The sequence below is a fragment of the Sinocyclocheilus grahami genome, unplaced genomic scaffold (genome assembly GCF_001515645.1).
Source record: "Sinocyclocheilus grahami isolate Dianchi unplaced genomic scaffold, SAMN03320097.WGS_v1.1 scaffold72.1, whole genome shotgun sequence".
NCBI classification, from domain to species: domain Eukaryota; kingdom Metazoa; phylum Chordata; class Actinopteri; order Cypriniformes; family Cyprinidae; genus Sinocyclocheilus; species Sinocyclocheilus grahami.
This window is the reverse complement of record NW_015505251.1, coordinates 437,575-457,972: the sequence shown is the minus strand read 5'-3', so window position 1 is coordinate 457,972 and position 20,398 is coordinate 437,575. Positions and strand designations below refer to the sequence as shown.

Sequence of the window (20,398 nt, the reverse complement as noted above, 5' to 3'; positions counted from 1 at the left end):
AAAAATCGACGCGTTTCAGAAAGGCGGGCCATAGAGAAACAATAATGTACAGTATGTGGAAAATAATGCGTCATTTTGAACCGCATAAACACATTTCATTACACCAAATACACAAAATAATGTTCTTTTTAGCAGCATCATATGACCCCTTTAAACTGAAGTACTAAAATAACTAAATAAACTAAAACAAATAAATAAAAATTGATAAAAGACTATATGGACACATATAAATAATTAATCAAATTGACAAAGCACAACAAAAGTACTAAAACGATAAATAAAATTAAAGTGAAAACAGAAAAATGTAATCTAATTCAAAAATATTAACAAAAGAATAGTATATCAAAGAAGCTAAAATTTGGTTTGGAAGGACACGAGAATGAGTAAATGATGATAGAACTGTAATTTTTGGGTGAAAAATCCTTTTTAACATGATGGAAAGACGCAACACAACAGTTAATTGAATCTTCCATTTATTCAAATGAGGCAATTCATATTCTTCAAACTGTATCACATTATGGGAGGCGTCGACAAGGAGCTTACATGGTTGCCACATTATATCAAAATCTATCCGAAGACATTGTAAGAGCCTCTCAAGAGGGTAAGAGCGGTTCTGCATCCCTGCATATTCTACTAAAAATCAGCAAGACTGTTAGTCTGACTGACGATTGTTATAATAATCTCCCAGCAGTGGTAATCCCTGCGTCTACATCATTGGCTCATTCTGTTCCCAAAGGGAAGGTTTTTTCAGTCTGATTGTCAGGAAGCTAATGGCATCCTCATATGACTGCAGTCGCTGTCTTTCTCTGTACTCCATCTCATTCGCACCTAAAGAGGTCTAACGGGCACAATGCACATGCCATCTGAGCCCTGGAAGAATGTACTATTCAGATGTGAAAACAAATCAGTGAGCGTACTGAGAAACAGTGCAAACAAACATCATGTTAGTTGACCATTTAAAGTGAATTGTTCACATATATGAGTGATGTTACCAAAGGAGACACTGTGGGATTTCAAAGTACTTCTGTCGCTGGCAGGCATTAGTCCAAGCCCATGCCATTTCCCTAGCATTGATCTGGAGCCCAGTGAGTGACGGAGAGAGAAAGTGAGCTGGATCACCACAGAGAGCAAAGCAGATGGTCTCATCAGGGCACAGCAACAGCTCAGGTCAAAGCTGCCTCTGGGGGGCCGAACATCAGGACAGGGAGTGCCAAAGAGAAAACCTTTGGCTTACCCAGAAGCCTCGTGGCCCCTCAAAGTGAGGGAGCACATCCCAGAGGAACATATTATCGCTCAGTGCTCTTTTAAAGCTCTGGAGATTTATTGGGGATCTCAGTTGTGTTTTTTATTCAGGTTGTTGGTCTGCATTTCTTAAGGAAATTAAAACAGGCTGATCATTTGGAGTTTGATAAGAAATGTATTATTCATAAGAAATTTGTTAAGAAGGATGTTTTAAGACATTGGGATCTTTTATGATATTGTTGGGCTCTTTTTCTTGTGGGGAAACATCTGAGAATCTGACAATAAAGAGATCTCTTTTGTATCTTTTATGTCCTATGGGATGCTCCCTTAGTTTTTTAAGCCAGGTGCATATGTATAAAATACTTTATATTAACATCAATATAATGAATATGAAAATAAATTCAAATAATATGATTATATTTTGTATTACATATATAAAAATAAACTTAAGTTGCACAATTATTGTAGGTATAAAAATGGGCAAGCTGCATTTACATCAAAATTGCTAAATATTATTACAATTTAAAATAACTGTTCTGTAATGAAAAAAGCTTTGTGATGACGAAGCTGAATTTTTAGCAGCCATTACTTCAGTCTTCAGTGTCACAGTGATCCTTCAGAGATCATTCTAATATGCTGATTTGGTGCTCAGATAAATATTTCTTTCTATTATCAACAATGAAAAAATGTGTACTTAACTTGTGGCAACTGTAAAAAAATAAATAAATAAATCAGGATTCTTTGATGAAGAGAGGGTTCAAAATAACTGCATTTATTTGAAATATTTTGTAACATTATAAATATATTTAATGTCACTTTTGATCAATTTAATGCATCCTTGATTAATAAAATTATTAATTTCTTCCTTTAAAAAAAAAATCTTACTATCCCCAAACCTTTGAATGGTAGTGTATGCTGGTATTTGAACCCGGATTCATTTGCTCAATACTTTATCAAGTTATATAAGAGAATAACTACTTAAAAGGTAAAAGTTGGCTTTGCCTTCGTGTCATCATCAAGTGAGTCAGGACTGCCACTGGTGTCCCCTCAAAAAATAAAACAGGTGCATGATGCCCCTGGGTTTACTCCACACAATCTGTCTCCTAGATACATACAACACACAATGCCCTACAGTGCCACAAATAGTGATAATCTCATAATTGATGGCGCTTACATAAGTAATCCATGAGTATTTGGAGTTGATCAGAAATAATCTTGAAGTGTTAGGCAGTGATGCATCTCCTGTGTGACTCATAAATGTCAAGTTCACTTCATCTTCTTTTCTCTTTGGAGTTTATCTCTGCCTGTTAGTGCTCTTCCAGAAATTGCTCTGGGGTGCGTTTCCCAAAAGCAACTATGGTCGCAAGTTCCGTCGTTACCAATAGATTTCAATGGAACTAACTACCATAGTTAGCTAGCTATGCTTTTGGGAAACGCACCTCTGATCGGTGCTTTAACAGTTATACAAGCATAATCTGAACTAAACTGAAAAGGTTTTGAATATATAAGACATTCAGGTTACCTATTTTTCCAGCTTTTTTGGGACTGAGTAGTTATGATCATCCAGAAACATGTAAACCAACTTGCCCTAAAGGGATAGTTCACCCAAAAATGTGTCTTCTGTCACAGAAGATGATATTTTCTTCAAAATATGAACAAAAACATTTGACAAAATATCTTTAATTTCCACAGAAAGAAAGTCACACAGGTTTGGGATGACATGAGGGTAAGTAAATGATTAGAAGTTTAATTTTGGGTGAACTATCCCTTTAAACGGACATTTCATACCAGCAGTAGTATAATAATAATAATAGTCATGAATCAATAAATTTCCATCACTTTAAGACTGTACAATGCTCACAAATTATACCAACAACCACACAATCAAAGCTGCCAACCATACCATTTTAAACCAAGGCTTTCTGTTTCTGATATCATGTTTTATACACTCCTCACTTCTCTTGTACACTAACTTGCTTTCTCAGGATCTCTGTTCCTGTGCTACAGCCCCCCTGGAGTCCCCCATTCCCCCTCCGGGTTCAGTTGCCCCCATTGTTCGTCTGTCTGGAACGGCGCTCCAGGCTGCAAGAGACTTGAATGAGGGACACCCAACCCCCTCTACCCTTCTTCACCCAGGGTCCAACTCCGTCGCCCTGCCTGAAGGGTTTTTTTTTCATTAAAGTAGCACCGTGCTCTTATGATGGGGCCCCGCACCTCCATGATCACACCCCCAACCCTCTCACACACACACGTTGTTAAAGGCAAATTCCATGTCTTTCCCAACCCTTCTGAAATCCATCTGCTGGGAAAGTTCATGGTCAGCTGATTGTGCTCTGCCCCCCTCCATCTCTGAACAGGATTAAACAGGGAGATCGGAGAAGAAGAGGAGAAAGAGGCTGCTGGCAGATCTCCAGAAACAAGGCACATCAAACTAACAAAACTTCTCGATCGTCTCCAGTAAACATGACACTGCAAGTTAGGAGCAGGCCTGTAACCTCAACAGGCAGACAATTTTTAGATTTGGTCCCTATTAAAGGGTTAGTTCACCCAAAAATTTTAATTCTGTCATTAATTACTCACCCTCGTGTTGTTCGAAACCCGTAAGACCTTTGTTCATCTTTGGAACAAAATTTAAGATATTTTTGATGAAATCTGAGGGCTCTCTGACGCTCCGATAGACAGCAAGGTAACTACCATGTTCAAGGTCCAGAAAAGTACCAAGATGATTGACAAAGTAGTCTGTGTGACATCAGTGGTTCAACTGTAAAGTTACGAAGCTACGAGAATACTTTTTTGCGCAAAGAAAACAAAAATAACGACTTTATTCCACATTTTCGTCTCTACTGCGTCACTTGTGGACGCGTGTTCACGACAGTACCATGACGCGAGCATGTGTCAGCGCCGCCACACGCTCGCGTCATGGTACTGTCGTGAACATTACATGAGAATTTTCATTTTTGGGTGAACTAACCCTTTAACTATATGATTCCTTCCTTAGAGCTTGTCTATCATCACTTTGTGTTATAGTTTGTGACGTCATGAATTAATGAAGGCTTAAGATCATCAATTATTTATTAGACACTACTGTTCAAAAGTAAGATTTTGCTCTTTTTTATAAATAAATTAATGCTTTTATTCAACGAGGACACATTAAATTGATCAAAAGTGACAGCACAGACATTTAAGGTGTGCTGTGCAAATAAATGCTATTCGTTTGAACTTCTATCCATCATAGAATCCTGTAAAAATATGTTTGAAGGTTTACAGAAAAATATTAGGCAGCACAACTGTTTTCAGCATTGGTGATAATAAGTAATGCTTCTTCTTAACCAGCAAATCAGCATATTAGAGTAATTTCTGAAGGATCGTGTGACACTGAAGAATGAAGTAATTCTAGCTTTGCCATCACAGGAATAAATTACATTTTAAAATATATTAAAATAGAAAAGTTATTTTAAACTGTAATAATATTTCACAATATTACTGTATTTTCGATCAAATAAATGCAACCTTGGTGACTGTAAGATACTTCATCCACATCTGTCATTGTTAATCATGGGAATTTGTAGGCCAGATGAAAACTGCAGTCAACAGTTAGGCTAAACAACGGTTGGGAATGATACTATTTGCATGTGAGTGAGAGAACAAACAAAGTAAGAGAAAGAGGTACAAAAATATTGTACTGGGAAAGGTCACCTGGTGTGTTTTAATAATACTGACAGGAGAGGCTTGCATTTCTACTGCAGCGTCTAATACACCCCTGCAGAGACCACAAGCACCTTCAGCCTCACCTAGCAAAATATACTACACTCCACAAAGCATCTGACCCATCATTTGCATTTGGTTTCGACCACATGACATCACCCACCTCTTTACACCAAGACATCGATAAACTGTTATCAACAAATATAATTCTTTCTACAAGTGTGCCATCACATCATCTAACTAAAACCTGCTGTTACATACAGTGGGTACGGAAAGTATTCAGACCCCCTTAAATTTTTCACTCTTTGTTATATTGCAGCCATTTGCTAAAATCATTTAAGTTAATTTTTTTTCCTCATTAATGTACACACAGCACCCCATATTGACAGAAAAACACAGAATTGTTGACATTTTTGAGTGAAAAATTTAAGGGGGTGTGAATACTTTCCGTACCCACTGTACTCATTTAGCTTCATAATGCATTACACTTGGATATCCTGGAAGAACTTTTAGAGCTAAAAATAATTTTTAGCTTTGAAGTGCTGTGTTAGCAACAACAAAACCTCTGAATGAAGCAGCACACCAAACTTCTCACATTAGAGGTGTGATTATCACACAGACACTCTCACAGAAAGACAGTATTCCCCAGTCATCTTACTGTATGTACAACAGCTAGGAATATTTAGCACTTCATAAATGGATTTTTTTTACTTTGCACCTAAGATGAATAAGATTCAATTCATGCAATATACCTCAGACAACACTAAACATGAAAATAAACAAGAGATGAGGTTCTAAGCATGTGTTTCCAATCATAATACTTTTTTTTATTTTTCTACAGTTTTTCAACATTTTAGCTTGGTAAGTGCACTTTAAAAACACAAACTGATGTGGCAAAAGAAAATTATATATATATATATATATATATATATATATATATACATACATAGCCAAACAAGCTAAAAACAAAAAGTGCAATGTATGAAAACGTGCCTATAATACAAAGTGCACTTTAAAAACACAAACTGATGTGGCTATAACTCTTATCATTAGCTAAGCTATATATATATATATACATAGCCAAACAAGCTAAAAACAAAAAGTGCAATGTATGAAAACGTGCCTATAATACAACAACTACGTCATAGTTTCCGCATTTTCAACAGCTTTCTCTTATTCAAATTGCTTATCTAATCTTTCCTGCCATTTTCCAGGGAATTAATATATTTAGCTGAGAACGAAGCCAAAGACAAAAACTGCTCACTGTTTTATTTACTAGATTTCACACAGATAAAGTGCTCAGACAGCTCCAGATATATTACAACAGCATCAGACCACAGTCCATCTAAAAGCACAATGGTGGCAAATCAAAACCATTGGGTCAAAGTTCACATTTTCACTGACTGCTTCTTAACAGTGTCTAATCAAATACTATTTGACCAAAACAAGCTCCTCAATATGACCTTATGTCTCGGGCACTGAGTTCAGATAGACATTAGCACACAAAGACATAATTAGGATCACAAGCTTACAAGAGTGAAGTGGTTATGACCTAGTTCCTACCTTCTGTAAGCTTGTAGGGTTGAGTTGGGTTTTGTCAATGATTTTTATTGCAACCTGAAAAGACACAAAGTTAAAAAATCATCAAAATGTAGCTGACACATTGACTTGACATCTAAATTGCATATAAAAGAAGCAATCACCTGGAAAATTATGCTAACTGTGCACACCTCAGTAGGTTGATGACATAATTGCTTTCGGTCAAAGTGTGAAAAAGCTGAATGGCACGAGAGTGCCATAATGTGCAAAGCCATACTGTGACTAAGAACTTGACTGAGAAAGTTGACCTACGTGGCAATTAGAACAGTCTTGTCAATCTTTAATTATTTAATTTTCTAACATAATATAGTCATCTCTTACCTCCCTGCCGGTCAATATATGGCGTGCCAACTTCACTTTGGCAAAATTGCCCTTGCCGATGGTCTTGAGCAGCCGGTAGTTGCCGATGTGAGGCTGTTCGTCCGAGCAGGAGGCGATGGAATTCCGGCAACGGGCTCCGAGTGAGCGACTCGACCATCCCGAGCCCTTCTCTGAACGACTGGCTGAGAGGGAGGCATGCTGCGGGTTAAAGCAAAAATATGCATTGTTAAAACATAATTAAATCAAAACATTACCAAGATTTGTTTTCTTAGATTTTATACATATTTATAATTGACACATTCAGACATAGTGTAGAATATTCAGCACATGAATTCATAATCTTGCAAAATTCAATTCAGGTTCATAATGTGTATCGGAATTATATCGTATTGACCGAAATTAAGAAATATATCGTGATATCAATTTTGGCCATATCGTCCAGCCCTAGTGTATTTAAAAAGTTAGCTCTCCCAAAAAGGAACATTTTGTCAATATTTAGTCACCCTCACCCTCACGTCGTTCCCAACCTGTATGACTCACTTTGTATGGAATATATAAAATATATTTTGAAGGACTGTTTTTGTCCATACAATGAAATTCAATGGGGACTATAACAACATTCATTGTAAGGTTAAAAAATGACTTTCATCGTAAGGACAAACGAAAATAAATTTTTCAAAATATCCTTTGTGTGTGTGTGTGTGTGTTCCACAAAAGAAAATGTCACTCAGGTTTGGAATGACAGGAGGGTGAGTAAATGATTGTGATGCATACAAGTAACATTGCTGTTACAGTTAACTAAATCTACTAATTTTTATTCATTGAAATAAAGCTGAAATAAAATAAAGCATAATATAATATAAGATGAAAACCTTAAACCTTATAAAACTTTGTGATTTCTCCAAGGAAAACTAATCTCTGCTTTGCTATACATTGCTGATATGTTCCATGTCTGGCTGTTCCAAGATCTTAAATCTAATCTATCCAGGAATGCATTGCAACACTAAACGCCACTCACACCTTGGCGCGACATGACGCATGTGGCATTCTTAGTTGGATGCTAACTGTATCATTCCGTGTGAATACTGAACCCCATATAATCGTCAAGCAAATGCAGAATGGGTCTTAATACAACATTTCAACAAAACATAGTGATTCATTGCTTGTACATGCTATATCTATAAGGATATATTATATAGAGTATATCAATGTGAGGATCTTTATTTTCTATATTGACATGATGACTCACAAATTTTAAATGACAGAGGATGGGAGCATATTTCTTCACACCAATAAGCCCATTTTCATTTCTCCACATCCCCACACCCGATATTCCCAACAGTTTTGACCATTTCCTGCTGACATAGACCTCATCGCCTGTCACCCACCCATCTTCCTCCACCACCGCCCACTGCCCCACCCTGTCCAAACCACAAATATTGATTGTTCCACTGCTGCTCTCTGTCTGATTGCCCTTGCAGTTTATATAAGAAAGGTGGGAGCTGGGGTATGGGGGTTTAAGCAATATGCCACTGAAATAGATGGTTTAGATGGTGGAAGAAAGCTCCAGGATATAATGACCACAAAACAATAAAAGATGATGCATTCAGATATTCAGTTTTCTCCCACTTAGTACATGCAGTTTAAAAGTTCAATTTCAGTCTGAATAAAGCAATATATGTTTTTAATGTCATGTAAATAAATTATTACAAGCACAAATCCCAGAATGAGACAACAGACCACCTATCTGGGTGGTGTCCTGCTCAGGGTAGGATAGAAGCACATGTGAAGGGTGTAGAGATGGGTCAGGGTCAGTCCATCCAGTCACACAAATCCTGCTATTGCATCTTATGACTTACTCCCAAATCCATTTACAAATCTATGTCCTGTCCTGTGAAGCTTTGCATTTGGCACTGCTGCTGCACCAGTTTCCTCTGTGCTGATTTCTTTCACAGCATTTCCTTGAAATGAATGCACGACAATGAGCTTGGGTCGTTTACAATATCACCATGCTATACTGTGCTGTTGTGAGATAAAAGTGTGGGAAACAGGTGTACGCCCGGACCAGGTGTGAAGAGCCCTGCCAAAACTCAAACTTGCATGGTTTCCTGTCTTGAATATATGTTATGCCATCTCCTCGTAACGGTTCTCTGGTGTGGCTTCCAGAGTAAATGCTTGCAGCCAAGCTACAGCCTTCTTAAATAGGTTCAATGTAAAAGGATTTATTGGTTTGGTCACTCTTTATAGGCTTATAATCACTCATATGGAAATTAAACAAACAATATATTGACTACTAAAGCTACTTTGTGTAATGTCTATTCCACAATGTACTTCTCAGCCACAATAATAATACACAGCATGCAAAAACAAACATACAAAGTGATCAGTGTAGTCTAATTCACAGCAAATGATTCTTCTGAAGCGGTTCTTTTTAGTGGATCAAAACCATACAATGTGACTAGTGTAGCCCAGTTCCCAAAACTAGTGACTCCGATTAACCAGATCTTTTAACAAATAGTTCAAAAAGACTGTTTGAATCACATTGCACTGCATTACCGACATTATAACTGAATTATATCCAATTGAATCAGAATCAAATCAAGAGCTTATGAATCTGAATCAAAATGAATCCAAAAATCTGTATCAATACCCAGTTGTGGCAAACAAATTTGATTAATTAGCCTAGTTAGAATATCATGCAATTAATTCAATTATATTTTAACTGAATGACAGTCCTACTTTGACAGACTAGTTCTAACATGTATAATTCACAGTGTGAGTTAACTGAATCAAGAGCTTGTGAATTACATTGAATCTGTAAATCTGTATCAATAATAACCTGTACTGGCAATTAACTGTGATTAAAGGTGCAGTAGGAGATCTTGGAAAATGCAGGTCTTGACAAACCTTCAGATTTAGACAATAATACTCAACCATAAATGGACAAATCTCTCTGTAACCAAGAATCATACGTTCTTTTTGTACTGTTGAGAATCGGATTAAATTTAAGAGAAGGACGATAAGATTCACCTTTGCAGAGTTTTACACCAAGATATGCTACTACCTCTTTAACAGGGATTCCATCAACTTCTTTAAAGTTCACACTTTTAAGTGGAAATCTCACATTTGCTAATATTAAGCTTGAGACCAGATACATTAGATAAATTATTTATGGTACTGTGACGAGTGGGGCGGGGCCAAAAGCCGTGGGAGCGGAGCGAGGCCGGTGGAGTTTAATGATACTGAGCGACACCTGCGCCACTCACCGGTCTCCGCTCCTTCATGCTGCCCGACCACCTCAGCACCGCGATCCCCCTCAGCAGTGAGGGGTCTTCTGACAGCGTGTCCCTCCTTCCTCCCGGGTATCGGCACCAATGTAACACAGTTTGTAGAACGGGAAGAAGGAGGCGGGAACTGGCGAACATTTAAACCATTTAATAACAAAATAAACAAACCCAATAGTAAAGCGGCAGCCCCTCACGGACAACCGCCGTGCACAAAACACAAAAAAAGTCCAGGCCTGGTCCTCTCTCGTCTTCCACTGTCGTCGCTCCTCCTTTTATCCTTCCGGAGCTCCTCCGTGGGACACGAGACCAGTGAGTGGCGCAGTTTCATTAGCATTAAACTCCACCAGCCTCGCTCCACTCCCACAGCTCTCGGCCCTGCCACACTCGTCACAGGTACTAATTGCTTTGTTGACCTCTGTAGCATTTTTTTTTAAAATAGTGTTGTGTCAGCAGCCAGCTGACAAATTTTTCATTCATTCCTAAAAATGTTGATACCTTGAAAAAAATTCATATTTACAAAGCAAGAAAGGATCTGTGTGACGAGGTCTGAAATGTCACAATTTCTAAGTGTTAAAATGAACGGCATCCTAGTCTTAAATTGATCATTTGCTTTACTTCATTCAAATGAATATGACTTCTCTAAAAGGAAAATATTTATTATTGATCCGTTTTTACTATTAGGAACATTTTATATTCATCAAACTAAATGGAGTAAATTAAAACCCAATTTTGCTCATTTGCAAACAGCCTTTAAAGCTTAGTTAGAATCTATAAAGTCTTTAAAAAAATCGTAAAGCCCAAAGAACTGTCTCTGCTAAATTTATTTAAAATATGCTTGTGAAGCCCTTTTATTTTATTAATTTTTTCTCAAATTTTATTTAAATGTTTTTTTTTTTAAGTATCATTTTACTGTTTTTAATTTGATTAAAATAGTCTCAATTTGTATTTACAAAATGTATAAATATGAGAAATATGTGAAGACCTTGCTGTAGAATTTTGTAATTTTGAAAATTCAAAAAAACAAACAAAAAAAAGATCTTGGAAAATGAAAACTTTAGCCTGATAGCACTGAAAGCGAACGCCCCACCCTCCCTGCAAATCGCTGTCCAAAGCCACGCCCCCCTGAATGCATACTCACAGATCAGACAATCAGAGACAACATTACTACAATACATCATGTGTAATTTACTGGTGAGAAAACTTTATACAGTTAGTAAAAATACTATAATACCAGGAAGGAAGATCGGGTTGTTGATGTTTGTCTGCCATTCTCGCTCTGTCTGAACAGCGTACGTGATCGCGCTGATGACGTATCCTGTCTGCGCAAACAGGGTGCGTAGAGGTATGCTAATACATAGGTTGACAGGCAGGTAGGAAAGTCAATAAATACGCTTGGAACAAGTGTTTTGATTGGACGATAATTTCTTGGTCCTGTGCCTTCCACAGAATATATAAATACAATTAGACCACTTAACTTAATGATTGCTATGGGGATGTGAAGAGACTTTCAACCAGCATAACAAAAAATGTTTCTGAAGACAATCACCTATTGCACCTTTAATTATTCAGCATATCGGAATATCAGTCAATTAAAATGATTTTACATTTTAAACTGAATTTGACATTCATTTTAACTTTGATAATTCATGTACAGTGGTGTGAAAAAGTGTTGGCCCCCTTCCTGATTTCTTATTTTTTTGCATGTTTGTATATAGTAAAACCGTGGTTTATCACACCTGAGTTCAATTTTCATTCCACATGGAACAGTGGAAAACCTTCCCAGGAGTGGCCGGCTGACCAAAATTACCCCAAGAGCACAGCGACGACTCATCCAAGAGGTCACAAAAGACCCCACAACAACATCCAAAGAAGGCAGGCCTCACTTGCCTCAGTTAAGGTCAGTGTTCATGACTCCACCATAAGAAAGAGACTGGGCAAAAATGGTCTGCATGGCAGAGTTCCAAGACGAAAACCGCTGCTGAGCAAAAAGAACATAAAGGCTTGTCTCAGTTTTGCCAGAAAACATCTTGATGATCCCCAAGACTTTTGGGAAAATACTCTGTGGACTGACGAGACAAATGTTGAACTTTTTGGAAGGTGTGTGTCCCATTACATCTGGCGTAAAAGTAACACTGCATTTCAGAAAAAGAACATCATACCAACAGTAAAATATGGTGGTGGTAGTGTGATGGTCTGGGGCTGTTTTGCTGCTTCAGGACCTGGAAGACTTGCTGTGATAAATGGAACCATGAATTCTGCTGTTTACCAAAAAATCCTGAAGGAGAATGTCCGGCCATCTGTTCGTGACCTCAAGCTGAAGCGAACTTGGGTTCTGCAGCAGGACAATGATCCAAAACACACCAGCAAGTCCACCTCTGAATGGCTGAAGTTGTTGCTGCTAAGGGTGGCCCAACCAGTTATTAGGTTTAGGGGGCAAACACTTTTTCACACAGGGCCATGTAGTTTTGGATTTTGTTTTCCCTTAATAATAAAAACCTTCATTTAAAAACTGCATGTTGTGTTCACTTGTGTTATCTTTTACTAATATTTAAATTTGTTTGATGATCTGAAACATTAAAGTGTGACAAACATGCAAAAAAATAAGATATCAGGGAGGGGGCCAACACTTTTTCACACCACTGTACATAGTGAGGTAACTGAATCAAGAGCTTGCGAATCAGAATCAAAATGAATCTGGAAATGTGTATGAATACCCAGCCCTTGCAAATAACTGTAATTAATTATTCATATCATGCGAGTTATCCAATAACATTTTCAAATGAAGACAGCCCTACTTTGACAGATTCATTTAAACATGAATAATTCACACAGTTATTGTGAGAGTGTGAGAAATGAACATGCAATCTTCCTCTGTTAAACAGATGACCCAAATCCAAGTCACTGCTGTAATACTGGCTCATGCCTTGTGACTGAAATGCCATTAACTCTCTGCTACTTGTTACCCTTTAGTAACGGTCTCTGTCATGAGCAAAGCCATCTGAATAACTAATGGTGCAGCAGTAACAGACAGGCAGCAATCCTCATGATTACGGAGCAAAAGTCTCACCTTGGCATCAGATGAGAGGGCCAAACAAAAAAGCCCCAGCTGAGGCCCATCTGCTAACCGTACTCCGCAACCCCCCTCCCCACCAACTAGTAACATAACCCCCTCATGCGCACACACATTAGCCAAATGCACAAGGAGACAACATCAATATCAGTTGTCAAGAGCAACAATTGGTGTGGCAACGAAACAGGGGGTGGTGCAATACTTCCACAATGACAAGAACAAAAACATGCTGATTGTGCGATAGATGCTCATGGTCTAAACACACCCTTTTGTTTCAAAAAACATGCTCAGAGTTAAAGGTTAGACTAGATAAACATGTTTACTTGTAGTGACCAGCCAAACCGAAAGATAATTTCCTTGTGCTGGATAACAAAATGTGTGAATTTACGCTGACTCATAGACAGCACCTAACATCATTGATGTTGCCACACTAACATCACCACAACAAACTAGTACCGCTATGAAGGCATGCCATAGGTTTTCTCTTTATAAAAGACACCCCTTCGACTTCATTGCTTTCCTCACATACAACAGACACAATAACCTCTTTTATTCAGAACATGAGTGTATAGGCCTAGGTTTCACTAGTTCCTCAGAAACAAGCCACCAGGCTTGTGGTCCCCCTGCCTATCTGACCTCCACATTGGATCAGCTTTCCTGCTTTACTGAGGAACAATAAAAAAACAATCCTCTTAGTGAATTTCTTTTGGCTGAAAGTGGAGGCATAATGTCCAGTCACAACTATCGTTTAGGCTGAGGGTTATACTGTGTTTCTCTTGAAGGAAATCATTTTAAAAACACTATTTGTTGCTGTTGTGCCTTCAGACTTATAAGCGTGTGAAACAAGACACGGTGCTCACATGCAAGCTGCCAATTTGATATTGGGTGCAATAGCTTGTGTTGCCACGTCTTCAATAGATACTTGTTTGCAAATTCTGCATGAAATTTTGACAGGTTAAGAAAACAATCAAAATGTTACGATCAGACTAAAACAATGCGACCTTGTTGAAAACTCCTGCCGCTCTCTCCAAACGCTGGGATCCTTCAGTAGGAAACGCCGAGCTGTAGGTGCTACACACAGCCAAGGACGACAGACTTTTTATACATCTTAAGGTGCAATTTACTAAAGTTAAGATCTACAAACACTAATAATTTATTAACACTGTTAAATGTAATATTCAGCAAATCTCAAAATGAATAAACATTCATATTGTACATAATAAAGCGGTGATGCAAATTCACTTTTAGCATTTAAACAATTGATTCGAGTTTTTATTACTTTATTTTAAATTGCAAAAAAGTGCAATGTATTACAACTCTATTCCCTTTATTGGCTCATTTGAATCAGTTGGATCTTCTTATTACTAGCTCTTACATATAGAAGAATAATTCTATACATGCTTTTTCCTCATTGCCTCACTGTAGAGGGTCAAATTTCTAAACACAGATAGATGTTATATATTTATATTGTAAATGGCATGCAAAAACATGTTAAAGATCAGCAATGAGGAAGTACAGGAGGAAGTCAAATGCGTGGACACTTACAGACTTACCAATCAATTTCCTCTTTTAATGTTTCAACAGTTCAGCATAAGCTAAATGCCCACAGTAGCCAACACATACAAATTTATCATTCCACACCAGAAATTTTTAGCTGATTTAGACATCATTCCAAGTGTCTGCTCTGCTGTAAATGTTGCAAGCTTCAATACATAATTAAAATAATACATAACCTCCCAGATTGGTAGATGCATTTTCTATTGTGTTCTATCTCATTCTAGAAGCTCTCGGCGTGCCTCTATGTGACATGCCTTGTTGCTGTGTCTGTGCTTGCAGACATGCTGGATAACTTAAGCACAAACTATGCAGACTTTTCATCATCTGCTTTCATTCACATAGCCAACCACTCCTTTTTCTTTATGTATTCTTCTTTATTTTTCAATCTATGACGTTCACCACTAAGTCACTGAGTTTAGGAATCCCTTTGTGGGTCAATAGTTTTTGCATAACGCATAATCCGATTTCCAATTACAGTAGCAATAAATACAAGCAATCAACTTTCTTCCAAGCATTCGAATTATGGCATATGATGTAACAATGTGGAAAGCAGATGTCTTTTACATCTCCTTATGAACTAACGACCACAAGTTATGTGACGGTTTTAAGTGGAAACAGAGACAGCACTTCTGAACTGTTAATTACATAATGTGTGAAACCCATATTTGCAACAGTCTACTAAAAACTATCTTGCTACAATCTTGCCACCTTTTCTAAAATTTTTCAGCTTCATATCTTGCATATCTTAAAGCACAAAACAGTGCCTGCGGACCAAAGTTGGCTCCCGATGACCTTTGATTTTTACTTTAGGCCCACAGCCCTCAATCAAGTTTCATTCTTGGCCCTTTGTAGTAAAAAGTTTGGTCATTTCTGTCTTAAAGGGACAGCTGAAACAAAAAAAACAAAATTCTGCCATCACTAACTCACTTCCAAAACTATTTGCTTTTCTATCTACGTTCATCATATAAAGCAATAACATGAATAAGGAAGAATACTATATAGTAATTTTGACTACTTGTATGGCTCTTTTTGGTAAGATTTAAAGGTTTAAATCCTTAGTCCACATCCATTGGTTTTGAATGGAAAATAACAATCAGTACAGAAAGTCATACGGGTTTGGAAATCCATGAGGGTGAGTAGATGATGACAAAAGTTTTGAGTGATTCCTTTAATGCTACTATTTAATATTAATAAATCTTGAGGTAATCATAAACATGAATAGGCCTTTAATAAGATACACAGACATACAAATTGCAAAATGCAAGTGAATGAAAGCCCAATATCAATTTTATTAACTGTGTGCAAAAATAAGGCCAAGCCTTTGATACCTTGAGAAGCAAACATGTTTTTGTATTGTTTTGATATACTCTACACTGTTTTAAAAATGTTACAACAAGCTGTCTGGCATCTGTTTACTTACACATCTGTACATCATTAACAATGGTAACTTTTTATGTTTTTAATTAAGATACAACAAAATGGATACATAAATATGCCACTGAATACTACAAAAATGCAATAAGTCTAACTGCAGTTTGGCATACACACAATGATGTAACCAAATATCTCAGACTGGGGGAGGTCAATAGTAAAAAGTCATTAAATGCCTATATTGATCAACCACTAATCTGAATATTGATGCTTATGGCCCTGTCTATGAATACAAGGCATAGCTTGGCCTTAAAAACTGAATTCACATACTAACCATGAAAAGAAGTGGGTTAACTTCACATCACATAGGCCTGAGGTGTACAAGAACATTTAGCACAACATGCATAACAAAGAACACAAACGACTGCAAACCAATAATCCACAAATGCTATAGATAGTCTTTAAAAGAGTTTTTCACTCCATGAGCTAAACGACAACAAAGACAGCCATAGAAACTTACTCTCAAATGTCATTTGTGACAGTGTTTTCAGGGAGGGGCAAGATGCTGTTCATTTTAAAATGCATGTTCTAGTCAATGTAACCTTTTAGATCGTGAATTAATTGAGACATATTTTTTGATAGCAGTCCCAAATGCTACTGACAACTTCAGATCCATAAAACTCCAACTCCACTTCTGGCTCATGGCAGTGCTTCTGACTGAGCTATTAACGAATCGTTATTAAGACTCGATTCTTTTCAAAGAATCGCAAAATCGATTCGACTGACTCTTTGAAGAATTCGACTGAATCGGTTTTTGAGTTATGTCCGATTCATAGTGAACTGAGAAGCGACTGAACTGATAAGAGCTTTGGGATTGAATCAATTAATTGACCAATGATCAATAGATACTTTAATAGCTGATAAAAGAAATGTTACAAGTGGGAATACCACATACTTTGAGTATGTCTGACTGCAAGTTTTTTTTCAGAATAGTGGCTGCAACAAACTGAACTAGAACAAGTGAAATGATCATACTTAATAAAAATGTTTTTTAAATAATTAAAAGAAACCTTAATAAACAAAAATACGTGACATAGAAACTGTAAACATAGAAAATGTAATGTCATCCCAGGATGTCTTAACGTTAATGGTGACGTAAAGGAGTCGCTGAATCGGTCATTTTGAACCATTCCTTTGAAACGAAGCGTTTCGAAAGAACCGATTCGCGAGTCTTATTCGCATCACTTCTTTTGACGACAAACGTTGAAATCAACTGCTCGCCAAGCGGAATTAAATGACGTAAAAACTCTTTTCACTTACGTGGTCTGCATTCCTGTCGTTCCCCGGCAGCAGCGCGGCGCGTGAGGACATCGTCTCCGGAGCTTCAGCCTTCAGCAGCCCTGGGTTTATTTCAGCGATCCGTGGACAGTCGCTAGTTGAATCAGCACAGAGAAACAGTCAGCAGCCGAGCCAGTATCGCGAGGCTATCGCTGCCCTCTCAGACCACCAGTACAGCGTTTCCCTTAAACAATCCTCATTTTCGGTTAAGTTTGCTGGATGGTTCGCGCAATACTGGTGGGGTGAGAACATAGATAAAAAGGCTATATGATGCTCATGTCTGTGGGAGTTTGGCTAGCCGGAACAATAGATCATTTTGTCCTTAGCTAGACGAAAACGTCTCGCTCAACTGTCTTCATACTATGTCCATATACAGCGTCTGGTTTGCAGAAATGTATGTTGAATCCCCAAGGATCTGCAGAAGTCAACGACTGTATATCACGAGACAGACAGAAAGAAAACAAAAGCAGAACAGAAGAAAAAAAATGAGCTACCGCAGCATCAAACAGAGGAAAACAGACTCCTTTTTTCAATGAGTCTAGGTTGTCCAGAGAAAATAAAACACTCCCACGGACGCAGTGTCCCCTTCAAAGAGTCATCTGTGCACATTTCCAGGAAAACAATATATTAATAAATAAACAACAGCGGGTACGATACGAAATCCAAACTATTAAGCGTATCTCGAGCGCACTCCTGTCCCAACAAAGACCACTGAACAATATCCCTTTTCGAGGAGGCAGGGTATGTCAATGTTCCCAAACATAAAAACTGTTCAGTGGCTGTAAAATGTTCATCACCAGCAGCGTGTGACACTGGCATCAAGGAAGGACGTCAAGAGAAAGAATAGGCTGGGCAGGGCTGCGGCGGACGCTCACACACACACACACACACACACACCCTTCCCCCATGGTCCTAAACACACTGACTCTTCATTCATTTATGTAGCGAGACCCATCGCCAGACATACAGGGATGCCAAAATAAATGTCTACCACTCCTCCAGCTGGTCACTGTACGCTAGTACAACCTGGTCCTTGGAACGTGAATCGAAATGCATCTGCATGAAATCATATTTTGTCTATGAACGATGACATATGTGACCCAGGACCACAAAACCAGTCATAAAGGTCTTTTTTTTTTTTAAATAGAGATTTATACATCTGAAAGTTGAATAAATTATATTTACAATATTTGGCTGAGATACAACTATTTGAAAATCTGGAATCTGAGGGTGCAAATAAATCTAAATATTGAGAAAATCACCTTTAAAGTTGTCCAAATGGAGTTCTTAGCAATGCATATTACTAATCAAAAATTAAGTTTTGATTTATTTAAGGTAGGAAATTTACAAAATATCTTCATGGAACATGATCTTTACTTAATATTCTAATGATTTTTGACATAAAAGAAAAATCGATCATTTTGACCAATACAATGTATTGTTGACTGTTGCTACAAATATACATGTGCTACTAATGACTGGTTTTGTGGTCCAGGGTCACATATATTCTGCATTGCTAAATTAATAAGACTTATGGAGATACAAACAGTACTACAAAGAAATTTCATTAACCACAAATATTATTAATAATATAATATAATACCATTCAAATGTTTGGGCCAGTAAGACTTTTGAAAGAAAGTAATACTTTTATTTAGCATGGTCACATTAAATTGGTTAAAAAGTGACATTTTAATGTTACAGATTTATATTTCAAATAAATGCTGTTGTTTTTAATATTCTGTTCATCAAACAATCTTAAAAAAATATTCCACAAAAACAAACTTTTCAACCATTTTAAACATTGATAATAATAAGAAATATTTTTTGAACACCAAATCAGCATATTAGAATGTTTTCTGAAGGATCATGTGACACTAAAGACTGGAATAATGCCTGCTGAAAATTCAACTTTGGCATTTTAGGAATAAATTACATTTTAAAATATAAGAAAATATAAAACTAATTATTTTATTTTAGATATTATGTTTATAATATTTCTAGTCAAGTTTGGCTCAGTGGTTTTATGCTACTATTTTTTGTAAAGCTATGCATTTTAATCCTAATTATTATGAAAAATTTGCTGAATTAGAATTGCTTTAATATGGGTAGAAAAATATGCAATTATTTAATATAAAATAAATATATTTTCCACAGACTAATATTTAAATAATTTGATTAATGGTTTAAAAATAGGGCTTCATGAAATATAGCTTTGTGAAAGGGGATCCCTCACAAATTTAGGGGTCCTTGCTTTGCATTAAAATGTTTGAGAATCCCCTTAAATAAATTTGAGACAAAAAAAAAAACATAATGAGGATGTGTTTGATACTGATATGATAAACAGAGGAAAACACACACAGACAAAAAAGGGGAAAACAAAAAGATAAACAAATATATTTGGCCTGTGAGTGATTAAAGCAATAGCTCCCTTAGGCCATGAGATAATTTAAAGGGGTCATATGACGCTTTTTTAAAGATCATTATTTTGTGTATTTGGTGTAACAGAATATGATGACATGCTTTAATGTTCAAAAAACACATTATTTTTCAAATACTGTACATTATTGTAGGTCCTCTATGCCCCACCTCTCTCAAACGCTTAGTTTTCTACAAAGTCCCTCCTTCCGAAAAGCGCAGTCTGCTCTGATTGCTCTGACCCAGTGCAGTGTGATTGGCCGAACACCACAAGCACTCGTCGGAAATGTAACGCCCCTTACCATAATCGCGAGCTTCATCTTTCAAAATAAATGTAAAGACAGAGCCTGAAAGGGGAACAGAGTCTCGTGACAGACACAGTGATGAAGCTGGTATGTGTGCAGTACACAAGCCACGGTTAAGACAGCTGACTCCACACTGTGATGTGATGTGTGTGTCTCTCTCTCTCTCTCTCTCAAATTCAATTAAA

At 37.2% G+C, this 20,398-nt stretch overlaps 1 protein-coding gene across 4 annotated transcripts in view; it reads right to left on the bottom strand.

Moving 5' to 3' along the window:
- The window catches only part of mark4b (MAP/microtubule affinity-regulating kinase 4b), a 64,868-nt gene that overhangs the window by 32,936 nt on the left and 11,534 nt on the right, over window positions 1-20,398 (bottom strand). For 3 of the 4 annotated variants that reach the window (XM_016272606.1, XM_016272607.1, XM_016272608.1), the window contains exons 4-5: window positions 6,868-7,065; window positions 6,511-6,564 (exon numbers count right to left, since the gene is read on the bottom strand). In XM_016272606.1, coding sequence (XP_016128092.1) covers window positions 6,511-6,564; window positions 6,868-7,065 — 252 coding nt within the window. Of the gene's footprint in view, window positions 1-6,510; window positions 6,565-6,867; window positions 7,066-17,472; window positions 18,404-20,398 lie in introns of those variants that run through there. The other variant, XM_016272609.1, reaches the window with a different exon arrangement.